Raw genomic sequence first — 19100 nt, 5'->3', positions numbered from 1 at the left:
GTGGTTCATGTGAATGGACTCTATAGTTGTCTGGTGCTGAATGATCAACTTAGTTTAGTTCAGAAAGGAATGTTTAACATTGAATGATTATTGAATCAATAAACATTTATTAAGAACCTACTATTTGTCCAGTATCTTGATAAGCAATGGAAATGCAAAGAAAGGTTTAAAGCAGTCATCAGTGCCATAAAGGAGTCCATAAGCTCTTTGAAAACAACATGAATATATCAATTTACAAGACAAATATAACTTTGAAAAAATAAAGATGATGAAAAGGAGGAAGGTACTGAAATTGAGATGAATAACTCAGTAGAAACTTCCTACAACTGAGATTTTCACTCAAATATGAAGAATACTAAACCCAGATTGCTGATTTTACTTTGACCCCCCAAAAAACCATATGATATATGAAAGGGCAAAATATTATTGTTTGTGCCTACCTTTAGCTCCCATTCTAGTAGAGGAGGAGAATAGAAAAAGGTGCACATTTTCTTAATAGAACAAATTTAAAAAAATATTCATTTATTCTTAAGTGATCCACTTGTGGTCTTTTTGACCAATGAATTCCAAACTATTCAACTTGTATTCATCGACAACTATCTCTATTCTGGAAATGGTTATTTGAATCCTTTGCATAAACTTTAATGCCACAAGGAATCCAGGACTAAGAAGTATTACAGGGAACTCCTGACCAAATTTTTTTTAATACTTATACATTTTTGTCAATTTTTTAACTATTTTTAAAATCTTTTCTCTTATTTGGAATTGTCCTCCTTTTATCTCCGTCTTTTCTCTCTTTATCCATGGAGTAAAACATATTCATGGGAAAAGATTTAGATTTCCAAAACTTGACCAACAGTAATCCCCCTTCTAATTCTGCTTTCACCAAAAAGTGATAAATGTGACTTTGGGAATTGTTTCAATTGAAATACATTTTAAAACATGTGAAGTAATATATGAAGAAGTCAATGTATGAGAAAATGGTTGAGTGAATTTTGATAACCCTCCACAAAATACTATGACAATTAAATATTTATTCTTGTCTCTCCAACTTAATTTTTTTGTCTTGGAATCATGTATCATGGAGAATGGGTCTTTCTGATGATTACTCTTTTGTTGTAGGTGAATGACATCACCCTAAAATGTCATCTATGGAGAATAGAACTGAAGTCCATGAGTTCATCCTTATTGGATTAACAGATGTCCCAGAACTTCAGGTGCCTCTCTTTTTCATTTTCATGCTTATCTACCTTATCACCCTTATAGGAAACTTGGGGTTAATAGCTCTGATCATCTTTGATTCCCGCCTCCATACCCCCATGTACTTTTTCCTCAGTAATCTGTCTCTGGTAGATTTTGGCTATTCCTCAGCTGTTACTCCCAAGGTCATGGCTGGGCTCCTCACAGGGAACAAGGTCATCTCCTATAATGGATGTGCCACACAGTTGTTTTTCTTTTCATCCCTTGCTGGAACAGAATGTTTCCTCTTAGCCTTCATGGCCTATGATCGTCATGCAGCTGTGTGTAAGCCACTACATTACAACACTACCATGACACCAACTGTATGTGCATTTATGATCAGTTGTTCTTATATGTGTGGCTTTCTAGCTGCCTCCATAATCATAGGAAACACATTTAGCCTCTCCTTTTGTAGATCCAACATAATCCATCACTTTTTCTGTGATCTCCCTCCTCTCTTAGTTCTTTCTTGCTCTGATGTGTCCACCAGTGAGACTGTATTATTTATCATAGCATCATTAAATAGTCTTTCCCCATTCCTTATGATTTTTGCTTCTTATGTGTTAATTTTCATCACCATTTTGAAAATCCGTTCTGCTGAAGGCCGCAAGAAAGCTTTCTTGACTTGTGCATCCCATCTCACAGCAGTGTGTTTATTTTATGGGACAGTCATGTTCATGTACTTTCAGCCCAGCTCAAGTCATTCAATGGACTCAGACAAAATGGTATCCGTTTTCTACACCATGATCATCCCTATGTTGAACCCTCTGGTCTATAGTCTAAGGAACAAAGATGTCAAGAATGCTTTCATGAAAGCTGTGAGAGGACAAAGACCTCAACCAGATCATCCGTTTTCATAGAGAGAAAATTTAATCTGTACCTTTCCTACTCTGGAATACTGCATCCAAATCATTCTAATTTATTATGCATGGAGAAGTATAATACAACTTTTTTCAAAGACAACATTATGTAACAGAATATGTCATAGATTTGCAGTTAGAAGAGATCTGGGTTCATATTGTTCTAGATACTTTCATGTTGTATAACCACAGGCAAGACCCAATCTCAAATTTCTCATATTTAAGGGAATTTTATTGTATTACCTATATAACAAGATTATTATAGTGGATTAATGAAATTTGAGTGTGGTCTCTGTTGTTATTCTGTTGTATCTGACTCTTCTTTTGGTGTTGGCTTGCTAATGATACTGGACTGGTTTCCCATTTCCTTTTCCAGCTCATTTCACAGATGCAGACCTCAGCAAACAGGGTTAGGAAGCTTGTCAAGTGACAAACAGATAGTAAATGACATAAACTCTAGCAATTCATAAAAATCAATTTTTTCATTTCTAAATCTAGTGCTCTTTCCAGTAATTCACTTCATTGCCCCCATACACATCAAAGTGCAGTAGAGATATTAGAGCAAATTTGTGAGAAAAGAAAGATTAACTATGTAATATTTGAAGAATTTACTACTTCAAGACCAAAACCACTGAGTTGCTTGAAAGCTATGTTTGTTGTTAATTGTATTTCTTATTCAGAACCCTCAAAATAATACACGACCTGATAAATGCTTAAAAATCAGTTCTTCCACTCAAAATTATGTTACATACTTTGAAATTTAATCTATATCATACTTTTCTTCATCATGTTCTGAAACCTATATCCTCAATAAAAATAAGTTAAGTCCTCATTTGTAGTCTTTATTCATTTTTCTAGTCCAAGTGCAAACACTCAAACTGTAAATATGTGTCTGTGGGCCACTTGGAGCTGACTCCCAAACATCACGGCAGTAAGTCTTCTTTTGGATAGGAGTATAATCTAAATGGTGGTCCCCAGGGCAGAAAGAACTTTGATCCTATTGGAATGGCATATTTCATTAAAATATGTGTGTAATATTCTCATGTCATCTTCAATATTATTTCCATTGTAGTTAATAGATGCTTTTGCTTCTTCCTATGTTTCTATGTTTGATTAGGTATTCCTGTGAGCTTGCTTTTTAAAAAAAAATCTTTGCATTTATTTTTGGCATGAAATAAAGACTTGTCAGGATTCATAACTTGAATCATATTATAGGAACTGGACATCTATCTTGTTCATCCAGGGAGAAATTTTAGAATATGCGAAATATTAGATTTTTCAGGGCCAACACTATTCAGGGATAAGAGAGAGAGACTGAAAGAAGGACAGAAGGAAAAAGTATGAAGGTTTGAGAGGGAAAGACTGAGAGTCAGAAATAGAGAGTTATGGACACACACCCAGAGAAAGAGAGGGAGACAGAGACAGAGATAGAATTAGGGAATCTGAGAGACCCAGACATAGATAAATCATTTTTCTAGGGCATTATCCAGAGTTAAACATGGTCCCCGTGAGCCCAGAAGTCAGTGCAAAGTGAGGGCCCCTGAAATAGGTGACTGTTGGACTTCTAGTTGAATGAAATCATATATTTTTCATAATTAACTGAGTTCCAACTATTTATTAGTTCTTAGGCATTTATTTCCATTCAGACACTACACAGTCTGCAATTGTGAAACAAATTTTAGGATTCAGGGAACATAAATTAACTGTTTCCTGTTCTTAGGTTTCTAGAATGAAGTCATGACTTATCTTAGAAAATGGGTATTAAAATCATGAGTTTTCTTATATTATCTGTCAATAATAATAATAATAATAATAATAATATTAACATACTTAGATGACAAGTGTTAATACCTTGTATAACTACATTGAGACACCAATTGTCCCAAATGAGGGAGGTGATGGTACTGCTCTCTTCTTTTTCAGCATTTTTGTTGCTTTTCTGACAATTGTCCCAAATGAGGGAGGTGATGGTACTGCTCTCTTCTTTTTCAGCATTTTTGTTGCTTTTCTGTCTTTCTTTTGTATCCAATTCTATAGGTCTCCATGGATCTTATTCATTATGTTTTCTTGGCAATGTTGTTGATATAGATTTTTAATTCCTCTTTTTGAGTGAAGCTCCCTTTTACAGCTGAGGAGCTAAGGTAAATAAAGGTTGATCTCAGTATTGCAAGGGTCATAAATATCAGAGCCTGGATTTGAACATAGATCTTTCTGACTCCAAGTCCTCAATTATCTAGTTAGCCCTTTCTGAGTACATCTGTCTATTTCCTGGAGTCGTGGTTATTGCATTTTAGGAAGGATATAAATATCCGATGGATGTCCAGAAGAGATATGTTAATCTCAGATAAGAGTAAATTAAGGAAATGAATATATTTATCCTAGTGAATCAAAATTTCAGTGCAGAAAGATAAAGTATTTGAAGATATGTCTTGTGGAAGAGAGATGCGACTGACACTTACTGCTTGAAGCCAGAACAGGGAGTAATGTCTGAAATGTTCAAGGACACAATTTGACTTGAAGCAAGGAAAAGCTTCCTTAACAATTGGAACAATTCACAACTGGCAACATTCTTTTAAAATTCTTCACTTTCTATTTTCAATTTTTTTACTCATTTATTCAGTGCATTTTAGAGAATATTCCTTTTGAGGCATAAGTTAAATTTGATGACCTCTGAGAAAATTCTTACTCAAAGTTTTTATGATTCCCTTCATCCAAATCTCTCAGAAATTCTCCCTGCTGAAGCAGTTAGAGACTACCCCTAATTTATAGCACACCATCCTTGGACTCAGGAAGACCTGAGTTATAATCCAATATCAGACACTTTCTTACTTTGTAACCCTGGAAAAGTCACAGGATCTAATTGTCTCCACACTCTCCCTTCCATGTAAATATAAAATCCTCTGGACCTTTGGTTCCTGACCTGGTGTCTAATAAATATCACTTCTTCCAGATACTGGTCATACTATTACTTATTATAGATGTACCTTGTGCTTTGTCTGTCTAAATCCAAACAGGTTGGCATGAATGTAAATTGGAAAGCATACAGACATACAACACTCTAGTGTTAGTGAGCCTTCTTAGACATGAATCATATGAAAATGTGATAAACGTGATATCTTTGCTTTTTTCCAATCCCTTTGAAATTTTGCTTCAATTCAATTCCATCAAAGTGCTTTGGGCAAACCTATATCATCTATGTGAATTCCAATATCCTTTCCCCTATACCATACTACATATTTCATGTGCAGGAACATATTGATCTTCACAATATTCCTATAAGATATACAGTGCTGTTTTTTTTATTATATTACAGGTGAATACAATACTATTTTGAAAAGTTCAATGCCTTTCCTAATGCCTCACAATGAGGATATAACATAACGAGAAACTAGTCTTGACTCACTTGTCAATACTGTTTCTTTGCCTTTTGACAATGAGGTAGATGAACAACTAAATACAAACAAGAAAAAGGTCTCCAGGACCAGAGCAAAGAGGGTAAAGCAGAGTTTAATGGCATCTTTTGTATCCATTGTCTGTAGAAATTCCAGTTGTCTCATAGGGAAAGGTCTGCAAGAGTGGCTGTGATTTAAAGTTTGTATTTGAATGCTACTAATTTTAGAACATCAGCTATAGACTTCTATGAATTTCACTGCTAGGGCTCACTGACATGGGAGCAACTCAGAGGCAGCAATCTCCAGTCACTAACTCTTTCTTCAGTTTTCCATTGTTCATCTTGAAGCTGAGCAGCAATGAAATCACTTACTCTACCTCCATCTTTGCAGCTGCAAAGACCTGGCATTTAAAGAATGTCTCAATCTGATTTCTGGGACTAGGGGACCTTTTTTTCTTTTTTCTTGTTTTTTTTTTTACAAGGCAATGGGGTTAAGTGACTTGCCCAAAGTCAGACAGCATAATTATTAATAAGTTTCTGAGGTCACATTTGAACTCAGGTCCTCCTGATCCCAGGGCTGGTGCTCTATCCACTGCACCACCCCAGCTGCCCCTAGGGGAGAGATTCTTGAAAAGCACTGAGTATAATGTAATGTTGGAACCTCAAATCCAAGATACTCATGTGAAGGTTTTTGGACAACTCTTCCCTTGATAGTTTCATCTATATAAGTCTACATTCCAGGATAATCCTGGGAAATTCAACAAACTAAGGTGTTTATGTAGAAAGTAGCATGACAATCTGGGAAAAATAATGAACCTGGAGGTAGAAAGATCTGTATAAAAAGCTTATTTTAATAAGTTTTGGTATAAAATTTGGATGGAACACTTCTGTGGTATAAGAAATGCTGAGTTCTGTGATCCCAGAAAAATATGAAAATACATACAAAAAGCACTAAAGAATGAAATGAGAAGGAGGAGAGGAGGAAGTCAGAAAAAATTATTTTTAATAATGAATTTGAGATAATATATTCAATCTTGATCCAGCTTTACTATGGTTATAAATATAGACCCTTTATCATAATACTTTCTGTCAGAGGGAAGGATGAGAGAGGGGAGGGATTGAGGATAACTCTAAAAGTCAAAACCTTGCAAAAAATGATTAGTAAAAACTGCTGTTACATGGAGTTGAGAAAATTAAACAAATAAAATATTTAAATAAAAATGACTAATAATTTGACTAATATAAATATCCAAATTGACTATAAAGGACATATGAAGAATTTTGCTATCTTGAACTGATTGTCGTCTCTGACACCATCAGTCATGAGGGCTTATGGAAAATTATATTAAAATTTGATTGCCTGGAGAAGTTCATCAATATTCTTGATTGGATATGGGATAGTGGTTGATGTTTTTGAGATATCCTGATTATCAAAGGAGTGAAACAAAGATGTGTTTTTACTCCCATACTTTTCAGCATGATGTTTACAGTTATGTTATCGATCGTCTTCATCGTCTTCACTGGGGATGAACACAGCACCAAGATCAGCTGCTACACTGATGGAAAATTTATCAACTTGAAAAGGCTACAAACCAAGATTAAAGTGGAGGGAGTGTTGGTTCATGATCTGTTTGCAGATGATTGGGCACTCACTATAGCCTCTGAAACTGAGATGCATCAAAGTGTGGATCAATATTTTGCTGCTTGTGCTAATTTTGGCCTAACAATTAACATTTAGAAAACACAGGCACTCCATCAGCTAGCACCACACCATCCAGATGTGGAACCATCTATTACAGCAAATGGAGAAATTTTGATTACTAAGGACAAGTTCACTTACCTTGGCACTAACCTTTCCAGAAAGGTACACATAATAATGCGTTGACACATGCATTGCCAGAGGTAGTTCAGTATTTAGGACTTTCAGAAAGAAATTTTGAAGAGAAGTAGTATTAGACTGACCACCAAACTGAGTCTACAGAGTCATTGTACTGACCTCATATTGTCTGCCTGTGAAACCTGGACAATCTACCAGCCGTATTTCAGAAAATTGAATCACTTCCATTTAAATTGTCTTTAGGAAGATTCTGAAGATCACCTGGCAGGAGATGATATCAGACACAGGTCTTTTCTTGAGCTAAACTGCCTAGTAGTCTAACATTTTGATGGACTGGGCGCATTGTTAGAATGACAGAAGTAAGTTTGTCAAAAGACTTTTCTGTAGAACTAACAAAGGGCAGATGCTCACAATGGAATCAGAAGTAGCAATACTGGGAGAACTTGAAGATCTCTTTAGAAATTTAAAATTGATTGTATGGGAGACACTGGAACAGGACCATCAAACATGGCATGCCCCATTATTGCAGGTGCTGTACTCTATGAGGAAGGTAGAATTGAAGCAGCTCAAAGGAAATGTGACAAATGTAAGTTTAGAGAGTCTATCCCAGGTGTTCTCATGGTAACCCAGGTGCCAGAGCTGTGGTAGAGCTTTCCAAGCTCCTATTATTCTGATCAGTCATGGTAGGCTGCACTCTAATTTGTTGCAAATAAGTGATGCCATTTTGGTCTTCTTCCATAATGGACAAGAGTCAAACAACCAACCACCTGCATCAAGAAATAACTGATAAATAGAAGAATACATAGAAAAATTTTGCTTGTATATATATACATACATATATATATATGTGTGTGTGTGTGTGTGTGTGTGTGTGTGTGTGTGTGTGTGTGTGTTTGTGTGTGTGTATGTGTGTGCTTCTGTATCTAATGTGGCCATGTTTCGGGGGAAGAAGGAGAAGAAAAAAAAAGAAATTCACCTGATAACTGCTGTATTTTTGTAAGGAATAGCAAGTGATACATGGAGAATTTTCAGTTTCATTTGTAATCATTTTATTTTTAATAAAAATGCTATAGAATTTTTTCTTTCATAAATTAAAAATTAGGAAAATAATTTCCAAACCTTGATTTGAGATTACATTCCATGAAAACTCTGCAACTTTGTGAGTCTGTGATTATTTGCTTATCTCCCATTTACAATATGATCTTCTGCAGGACAGGGAAATTATTTTTGATTTTAATGACTCCTCAACACTTAGAATAATGATTAATCAATTAATCAACACAAATTCCTGTTGTTCTTGGAGACTTTGGATGGAGGAACTTTGTCTTTGTTATCTTCTTCTGAGTGTGGGCTTTGAGCTTCCTTGTCACCACAGTAACCTATGGTCAGATATTTTTACTGTTGTTTGCTCATTTTCCCAGGCCGTGACTTGATTTTTAACTGTTGGTTAAAGTAAGGGTCTAATTCCAGAATGAATGGTGCATTGTCCCAAGCTTCAGGGGTTTTGTGCAGCTGTTTTTAGAGATACTTCTGGGGATCTACAAATTTTCGATTGCTCCAAGGTGATATGTTCTCAGGCACTAAGGAGAGGTGTTTATTATTCTCTTGGTCTGTGCTCTGGTCTATAAGCAACCAGGAACACTGTTTTCAGCCCTAGAACTGTTAGGAGGGTCCAAGTTCCCTTGAGGTCTCAGGTTCTGGTGTGCTAGTGCTCCTTTTCCTTCTGGGACTGCCACAAGCTCTTTGTCCCAGATCTAAGCATGATCAAAGCATGGAGAGCAAGAGAGTCCTGCCATACTGCAATCAAAAATACCCCATAATCTTCTTCTGATCAATTTTTTTGACCCCCTTATCAGTGTGCTGAGAGTTCTGGAAGCATTTGCTCCTATAAATTCAATGACTCCATTGTTCTTTTCCTGATACTGCTACCTGAGTTCTGCTGTGATAGACTGCACTACATTGTGTTCTTGTTTCAAACTTGTAGAACAGACCTTTTCTGCTGACTTTCCCAGTTGTCTCTGTATGGAAAATTGTTTCACTCTGTCTTTTTTGTGACTACTACTATAAAATTTGTTTAGAGCCATTATTTAATGATTTTTTGGAAGGGTTTGAGTGAGAACTTTGAAAATCCCTACTTTCATTCCATCATCTTGGCTTAGCTCTGAGATACAAAACTTTTAATTTTAAGTCTGATTGTTGATTGAACAATTCAATGAAATGAAGAAAGCGATAAATTACCAAAGAGAAATTCCTTGCAATCTCTTGCTTACAATAAAAACATTTTAAATATAAAATATATACAGTATTTATGTTTTTAATATAAGTAGTACCAAATGACATAAGTTGCTTAATAATTTTTGGTTGCAAATTTTATAATATAATTTTAGATATGGTAGAACTAGACACCTTCCTTTACATTTTTTCCATCAGTTCTCTTGCTATTATTGACGTTCTATTGTTACAGATGAATTTTGCTAATATTTTTTCTGGGTCAGTAAAATAGTTATTTGGTAGTTTCATTGGTATTGCACTGAATAAATGCATTAATTTGGGTAGAATTGTCATTTGTATGATATTAGCTCTACCTAACCATTAGCAATTGACAATTTTTTTCCAATTATTTTGATCAAACTCTATTTGGGGGAGATGTACTTTATAATTGTGTTCATAGTGTTTTTGAGTTTGCCTTAGCAGGTAGATTCCCAAATATTTAATATCATCCATAGTTATTTTAAGTGGAATTTCTTTTTCTATCTCTTGCTCTTGGGATTTGTTGTTCACAGATAGAATGCTGATGATTTATGTGGATATATTTTATATCCTGCTTCTTTTCTGAATTTGTTAATTGTTTCAAAGTGCTTTTTCTTGGGTTCTCTAGATTTATCATCTCTTCATCTGCAAAGCATGAAAGCTTTGTTTTCTCACTGTCAATTCTGATTCCTTCAATTTCTTTTTTTTTTTCTGTTATTGCTAAAGCTAGCATTTCTAATACTATATTGAAAAGTAATGGTGATAATGGGTATCCTTGTTTCACTGCTGATTTCACTAGAAATGCCCCAAACTCATTCTCATTACATATAATATTTGTTGATGGTTTTAGATAGATAATATTTATTATTTAAAAAAACTCCATTTATTCCTAAACTTCTTAGTGTTTTTTATAGAAATGGAAGTTCTTATCTAGCAAAGGCTTTTTCAGCATCTATAAGGATAATCATATGATTTCTGTTGGTTTTGCTATTGACATTGAGATGTTGAGTGTTTCCCCAATATTGAACCTTCCCTGCCAACCTGGGATAAATCTTGTTCATATTTTATTATACTAATAATGTTTGCTATAAACTTGTTACTATCATTTTAATTATTTTTGCATCAATTTTCATTAGAGAGAGAATGGTGTATAATTTCCTTTTTTTCTATTTGGCTCTTCCTAGTTTAGGTATCAGCACTATGTTGGGGTCATTAAAGGAATTTGGCAGAACTCCTATTTTTTATATAGTTTATGTAGAATAGGAATTATTTGTTCCTTAAATGTTTGGTCGAATTCACATGTAAATTCATCTAGACCTGGAGATTTTTCTTAGGGAGGTTATTAATTGTTTCTTCAATTTCTTTTTTGGAAATGAAGTTATTTAAGTGATTTATTTCCTCCTCTGTTAATCTGTGCAGTTTGTATTTCTGTAAATATTCATCAATTTCACTAAAATTTGGCAAAGTAGCTCCAAATTATCTCTTTAATTTCCTCCTCATTGGTGGTTAGTTTACCCTTTTTTCTTTTGATACTGGTAATTTGATTATCTTCTTTTTTTTTTTTAGTTTTTGTAAGGCAAATGGGGTTAAATAGATTGCCCAAGGCCACACAGCTAGGTAATTATTAAGTGTCTGAGACTGGATTTGAACCCAGGTGCTCCTGACTCCAATGCAGGTGCTTTATCCACTACACCACCTAGCTGCCCCCTCTTCTTTCTTTTTCTTAATCAGATTAACCAAAAGTGTGTTTATTTTATTGGCTTTTTCATAAAACTGTCAATTTTATTTATGACATCACTGGTTTTCTTAGTTACAATTTTATTAATCTCTCCCTTGATTTTCAGAATTTCTAATTGGGTATTTAATTGGGGATCTTTAATTTGTTCTTTTTCTAGTTTTTTTGTTGTTGCATACCCAATCCATTGATCTCATCTTTCTCTGTTTTATTTATGTACACATTTAGAGATCTCAAGTTTCCCATCATAACTTCCTTACCTTCCTCCTATGAATTTTGGTATGATGTCACATTAGTATCATTTTCTTGGATACAATTATTGATTATTTCTATTGTCTGCTTTTTGATCCACCCACTTTTTAAGATTAAGTTATTTATTTTCCCAATTAGTTTTTGGTTTATCTTTCCATGACCCTAAGTTACATGCAATTTTAGTGCATCAAGTTCTGAGAAGTGTATATTTAATAATTCTGCCTTTCTGCATTTGATTATAAGATTTTGGTTCCCTAATATATGGTCAGTTTCGGTATAGGTTCAATGCACTGCTGAGAAAAAAGTTATATTCTTTTCTATTCCATTAAGTTTTCTCCAGAGGTATATCATATCTAAGTTTTCTAATATTTCATTCACCTCTTTTAACTTCCTTCTAATTTATTTTGTGATTAGATATATCAAGTTTGGAGAGAGTGAGATTGAGTTTCCCCTATTATTAAAGTTTTACTGTCTATGTCTCCTTGTAATTCACTTAGCTTTTCCTCTTGGAATTTGAATGCTATACCACTAGGTGCATACATGTCCAGTAATGATATAGCTTCATTACCAATGGCATCTCTTAAGAAGATGCACTTTCCTTCCTTATCCCTTTTAATGAGATTGATTTTTAGCTTTCACTTTATCTAAGATCACTACCCCTAATTATTTTACTTGTGCTGAGGCATAATATAATTTGCTCCAATCCTTTACCTTTAGTCTTTGTGTCTCTCTCTGCTTCAAATGTGTTTCTGGTAAACAACATATTGTAAGATCCTTGTCTTTAATCCGCTCTTCTATCTGCTTCTTATTCATATTTGCAGTTAAGATTAATAATTTGGTATTTTGTTCATGATATTTTTTTATTTATATTTTTCTCTTTCCTTTACTCTTATTCCTCTCATCAAAATTTTACTGCTTTCCCTTTAACTTTTCATTTAAATTTTAACTTTCAGTTTATTTTCACTTATTACTTCACCTTCACTTTTTATCAGTTCCTTCTTCCATTATCTTCCCCTTTCCCCATCTCCCACCTCCCTTTAGATTAGGATAGATTTTTAAGCCCAAGTGGGTATGCATCTTTTTTCCTCTCAGGGCCAAATCTACTAAATAGAAGTTACTCAGTGTTCACACTTTCCTTTCTTTCCCTCTAAAATTATAAATCTTTGTGCCTCCTCAGATGGTGTTATTTATCATTCAAATACTATTACTCAAGGCTTTTTGTCTTAAACATAGTGATGTCGTTTTGGACTTCTTCAATGGAGATACAGATCCCAACAATAGCCATATCCTTTAAAACTAATCTCTTCAATTATTTTCAACCCTTTACTTATCCTAAGTAAAGTTCTCAAAAATTAGAAGTGTGATATCTTCCTTTTTAGGTAATTTGATAGTCTTGCCCAACATTTGTTTTGTTTTGTTTTCACTTACTTTCTTATGCAACTCTTCAGGTGTTTATTTGGTGATTGAATTCTCTGTTCAGTTCTGGTATTTCTGTCAGGAAATTCTGGAAGTCTTCTATTTCAATGAACATCCATCTTTCCCCCTGACAGTTTATTTATTTATTTTTAATTTATTTTTTAATTCTCATTTTGTACAAATGTTTTTTTACATTAATAAAATATTCTTGTTTACAAGTAAACAAAACACCCCTCCTCCCCTATGAATATAGATAGACTTGCTTGGATGAAAAAAGTAAAGGGGAAAGGAAAAAAATTAAAATAAAAAAATTATAATAATAATTGTAGGCACGGCCAGGTGGTGCAATGGACGAAGCACCAGCCCTGGAGCCACAAGAACCGAGTCCACATCCAGCCTCGAAAACCCAACAATCACCCAGCTGTGGGACATGCAAGCCACTGGATCCCCACCACCCTGCAAAAAACAAAAAAAAGAAAGAAAATAAAGACCCAAAACAAAATAAAATAGCAATAACAGTAGGGGTGGCTGGGTGGCAGACAGAGCACCGGCCCCTGAGCCAGGAGCACCCGGGTCCAAATCCGGCCCCAGACACCCAAAGATCACCCCGCTATGTGGCCCCAGGCAGGCCACCCAGCCCCACCCGCCCTGCACCCTCCCCCAAACAATAACAAAAAAAAATGTGCTTAAGTCTTTGTTCCAACACCAACAACTCTGCCATGGGTGGATCTCATTCTATATGATAAGTACATCACAGAAGTTATTTCCATATTTTTCCACTGTTGCCATTGCTGATCGCAACTCCCTCCTTTCTTATTTCTCCACTACCATGTACTCTATTTTCTCTCTCCTTTCACTCTGACTCTGCTGTAGGGTCGCTGAGTGGCGCAGCAGACAAATGCCTGGTCCTGGGGCCAAGAAGTCCTGAGCCCCCATACCACCCCTTAGGCCTAGCATCCACCTGGCCCTACGGTCCTGGGCAGGCCTTCCAATCCCAGCCCCTTTCAAGAAATAAGAAAGAAAATGTGTTATATCTGGCCACTCTCCCCCTATGGTCCATCCTCTCCTCCTTTATTCACATCCCCACCCCTGCCCCCTGCTCCCCACCCTTCTTACTCCAGATGTCTATAACCCATTGAGTATATATGCTGTTTCCTCTTCTAGCCATCTCTGATGAGAGCAAAGGTTCCCTCATTCCCCCTTGCCTCCCCACTTCCACATCAATGCAATAGCTCATTGTAATAATAAAAAAAAATCTTATGTGAAATATCTTGAACTATTCCCCCTCTCCTTTTTCTTTCTCCCATTCCATTTCCCTTTTTTTCTATTGACTCCATTTTTACACCATATTTTATCTTCAAATTCAGCTTTCTCCTGTACTTCAAGTATAAAAGCTCTCTCTACCTGCTCTATTAACTGAGAAGGTTCATATGAGTATTGTCAGTGTCATTTTTGATTTGGATTTGATGTTAATAATATTGTATATTAAATATTAATTAAATAAATAATAATATTGTATATTAAAAATTCTCAAAATATGAGATGATCTGATTATATAAATACCAGTCCCCACAAAAATTGTTTTATACTTTGAAATTTAATTTATATGACAATTTTTTATCATGTTCTGAAATCTATATCATCAACAAAAATAAAGTCCTCATTTGTAGTCTTTATTCATTTTTCTAGTCCACATGCAAACATTAAAAATATAATTATATCTCTGTGAACCACTTGGAGTTGGCTTTAGAACATCAATGCAGTAAGGTTTCTTTTGGAATGGAATATAATCTAAACAATTGTTCCAAGGGCTGAAAGAACTTTGATCCTGTTGGAAAGATATAGTTCAATGAAATATGTGTGTAATATTCTCTTGACAACTTCAATATTAATTCCATTCTAATTAATAAGTTCTTTCACCATTTCTATGTTTCTATAAACAAAGAAATAGCATTAGGTTTTCCTGTGAGCTTGCTTTTTAGAAATATTTTTGCATTTATCCTTGGCATGATATAAATACTGGTCAGGATTCAGAAATTGAATTATATTTTTAGAAATGGACACTCATCTTCTTCATCCAGGGAGAAATTTTAGAATATGTTGAAATATTAGCATGTACATTGATTATTCAGGGATAAGAAAGAGACACTGAAAGACAGAAAGAAAGAGTGGGGGGGGAGAGACAGAGAGCAGACAGAGAGACAGACAGAGATGCAAAGAGGCAGAGAGAGACAGAGAGAGTCAGAGACAGAGACTGACAAACACACACAGAGTGAGAGAGAGACAGACAGAGTCAGAGACAGACACAGACACAGACAAACACACACACAGAGGGGGGAGAGAGAGAGAGAGAGAGAGAGAGAGAGAGAGAGAGAGAACAAACAGATAGGTAGAGACAGAGACAGATATAAAGAAATCATTTTCCTAGGACATTATCAAGGGTTAAATACAATCCCTGTAAGCCCAGAAGTTTTGGTGCAAAGTGAAGGCCTTTGAAATGGGAAATAGTTGAATTTTAAGTTGAAAACAATCATATATTTTGCATGTGAATGAACTGAGTCCCAACTATTTAGTAGATCTAAGGAATTTCTTCCCAGTTATTGACACTGTACATTCTCCATTTATAAATCAAATTTTAGGATTCAGAGGACTCAAATTAATTGTTTCCTGTTATTAGAGTCCTAGAAGTAAGTCATGACTCATCATTAAAATTACAGTGGATATTAATGAGTTCTTAGAATATTATCTGTCAATAATATATTTGGAAGCAAAAATGGAATACCTTATATGACCTCACTGAGAAATCATTTGTCCCAAATGAGGGAGGTGATGGTACTGCTATCTTCTAATGTTTTCAGCATTTTTTGTGCTTTTCAGTCTTTCTTATGTATCCAATTCTATTACTGTCTTTAGTATTTTTGCCCTCCTATATCAACCCCCTCTCTTTTTTGTTCCCCCTTTCCCTTTTCCACTTCTTCCTTCCCTTCATTCTGTTAGTTCCCCTTTTTTCCTCTCCCCTTCCTGTCTCACCCTCCCCTTTTTTCCTTTTAATACTTGAAAGGTAAGATAAGCTTATTAACTTAACTGATTGTGTGTAAGTTGACTTTAAACCAAGTCTGATAAGAAGATTAAGGTGGTTCTAACCTCCTTCTTTCTTCCCCTATATTGCAATAGGTCTTTTGTACCTCATAATGTAATGTGATTTAACACATTCAGTCTCCTCCATCCTCCTGTCTCCTTACTGTACCCATTTTAAGGAGGTATTGTTTTTTAAATCATTCTATCTGAGTCACAGAAAAGTTATGATTGTCCATCACTTCTGGCTAAGTATATTCTCTCTAATAGAGTTACAATTCTCTAGAGTTATTAGAGTCTTTCTCCCACGTAAGGATATAGCCAGTTTCATCTTACTGTATAGCAGTCTCATGGATAAGTCATGAGTGTCCATCACTTCTGGATAGGTGTATTCTCTCTAATAGAGTTACAAGAATCTTTCTCCCATGTGGGGATATAGCCAGTTTCATTTTACTGGATAGCAGGATTTTTACCTTTTCATATGTCTCTTGAACCTCCTGTTGATGTCCAAATTTTCTATTTAGCTCTGATCAGGAAATTTTGGAAGTCTTTTGGAAGTCTTCCATTTCAACAAATGTCCCTCTTTTCCACTCAAAAAGAAGGCTCAACTTTACCAGTTAGTGGGTTCTTGGGTGCATTACAAACTCCCTTCCTCTTTGGAATATCTAATTCCTAGCCCTTCAGTACATTAATGTTGATGTATCCAGGTCCTGCATAATCCTTACTGTGGCTCCTTGGTATTTAAATTGTTTGTTTCTGGCTACTTGCAGGATTTTCTCTTTTATCTGATAGATCTGGAATTTCCCACATTTCTTGGTGTTTTCATTTTAAGATCTTTTTACAGAGGGATGGATGTATTGTTTCAGTTACTATTTTGCCCTCTGGTTCCATGATATCAGGGCAGTTTTCAATCACTAAATCCTGTAATATTAAGTCCAGGCTTTTCTTCTCTTCAATGTTTTCATGAAGTCCTATAATTCTCAGGTTGTCCCTTCTTGATCGGTTCTTGAGGTCAGGGGTTTTGCTGATGAGGTATTTTACATTTTCTTCATTTTTTTCAATATTTTGGTTTTGTTTATCTGAATCTTGTTGACTCATGAAGTCATTAGTTTCCACAGACTCTATTCTTTTTTTTAGAGAAGAATTTTTAAAATTTTCCATTTGCAACTCCTTTTCCAATTAGTCAATTCTCTTTTTGAAGGAGCTTTCCATTTGCCCAAATGTAGTTTTGAGCTGAATATATCTTTCAGATTTTTTTGTGACTTATATAGCTTTAAAGATTGTTCAAAGGCTTCATTTAAAATTGTTTCAGAAACATTTTCAAGAGTTTCGTGCTTCTTGCCACCATTTGACTTTATTAATTTCCTCTCTATATATTAGAAATGAGACATTTATCAGAAATATTAGCTGAGAAGCTTGTTCCCCAGCTTTCTTAATTCCTTCTAATATTGTTGCATTTGTTTCATTCCTGCAAAAATCATTCTAATTTAATATAATCAAAAATGAATTTTTTTGCATTTTATTCTCTGTCCTTTGTTTTTTCACAAGTACCTCCCTCTTCTTAGATCCAACAAAAAGAACATTTCTTGTTTGCTTAATTAATCTATAATATCACCCTTTATGTCTAAATTATGTACCTATTTTTACCTTATCTTTGTAGAGGGTGTGAAATGTGCATCTATGCTGAACTTCTGCCATTCTATTTTCTAGTTTTTGTCAAATACTGAACTCTTATTTCAGAAATTGCAATCTTTGGGTTTGTCAAACAATAGATTTCTATAGTCATTATTACAGTTTCTTTGGTACATAATCTACTCTATTGATTCACTATTCTATTTTTAGTCAGTAGCAGACAATTTAGAAACTTGCCATTTTATGACACAGTTTTAAATTTGATGTGACTGGTGCACCTTCCTTTACATATTTTTTCATTATTTCCCTTGATATTCTTGATGTTTTGTTAATCCAGATGAATTTTGTTACTATTTTTTCTTACTCTGCATAGTAACCTTTAGTTATTTTAGTAACTAAAGTCTGATTGAAATAGCACTGAAAAAGCAATTTAAGTAGAATTGTCATTTTTCATTGTATTGACTTGATCTATCTATGAACAACTGACATTTTTCCAGTTATTTAGGTCTGACCTTATTTGTGTGAAAAATGTTCTGCAATTGTGGGTTTGATTTGGGAGGTAGATTCCCAGGTATTTTGTTATCTACAATTCATTTTTCTTCTCTTTTGAAGAGAAATAAATTTATTTTATTTTTCCAATTGCATACATAGGTAGTTTTCAACATGTAGCTACTTGCAAATTCATGAGTTCTACATTTTTCTACTACACCCCCTCTCCTCATGGCAGTGAACAATTTGCTAAAATATTTCCATATTAGTCATATTGTCAAAGAGGAATTAAAACCAAGGGGAAAAATGATTAAGAAAGAAAAATGCATAAAATAAAATTTAGAAAGTGAACATAGAATTCTTTGATCTGTATTCACACTCTAGCTATTTTTCTCTGAATATGGATGGTATTTTCCATAGCAGGTCTCTTAGGACTGTCCTTGATTACTGAACTGCTGAGAGAAGCTGTATCCATCACAGTTGATCATCTCACAATGTTGTTGCTAATGTATACAATGTTCTTTTGATTCAACCCAATTCACTGCACATCAGTTCATGTAACTCTTTCTATGCTTCTCTAAATCCCAGCTAATCAGTATTTCTTATAGAACAATAGTACTCCATAACATTCATATACTATAACTTGTTCAGTCATTCCACAATTGATGGACATCCCCTCAATTACCATTTCTTTGACACTTCAAACTAAACTTATCTAAATATTTTTTACCATGTGGAATTTTTCCTGTTCTTTTGAATAACCCTCCCCACCCCTGGAAAATTACATATAGGAAGAACTTATTTCTTTCTTGATAATCATGAAGATTTCTTACTTGTTATCCTGAAAATTCATTCTGATGAAGGCCACCAGAAAGTCTTCTCCAGCAGTGTTTCTCATCTTTCCACATTGTCCATATTTTATAA

The 19100-nt window shown here is 34.7% G+C and overlaps 1 protein-coding gene across 1 annotated transcript; it reads left to right on the top strand.

Annotated features, from left to right (window-relative positions):
• The first annotated feature begins 1142 nt into the window (after positions 1–1142).
• LOC141516719 (olfactory receptor 5B2-like) lies at positions 1143–2099 on the top strand. The gene has a single exon (XM_074227712.1). It carries the CDS (start codon positions 1143–1145, stop codon positions 2097–2099), a length of 957 nt encoding a protein of 318 aa, XP_074083813.1.
• Positions 2100–19100: the final 17001 nt, after the last annotated feature.

Source organism: Macrotis lagotis, chromosome 3 (assembly GCF_037893015.1).
Source record: "Macrotis lagotis isolate mMagLag1 chromosome 3, bilby.v1.9.chrom.fasta, whole genome shotgun sequence".
NCBI classification, from domain to species: domain Eukaryota; kingdom Metazoa; phylum Chordata; class Mammalia; order Peramelemorphia; family Peramelidae; genus Macrotis; species Macrotis lagotis.
Note: the sequence above shows the minus strand (reverse complement) of the source record. Positions and strands in the feature narration are given on the sequence as shown.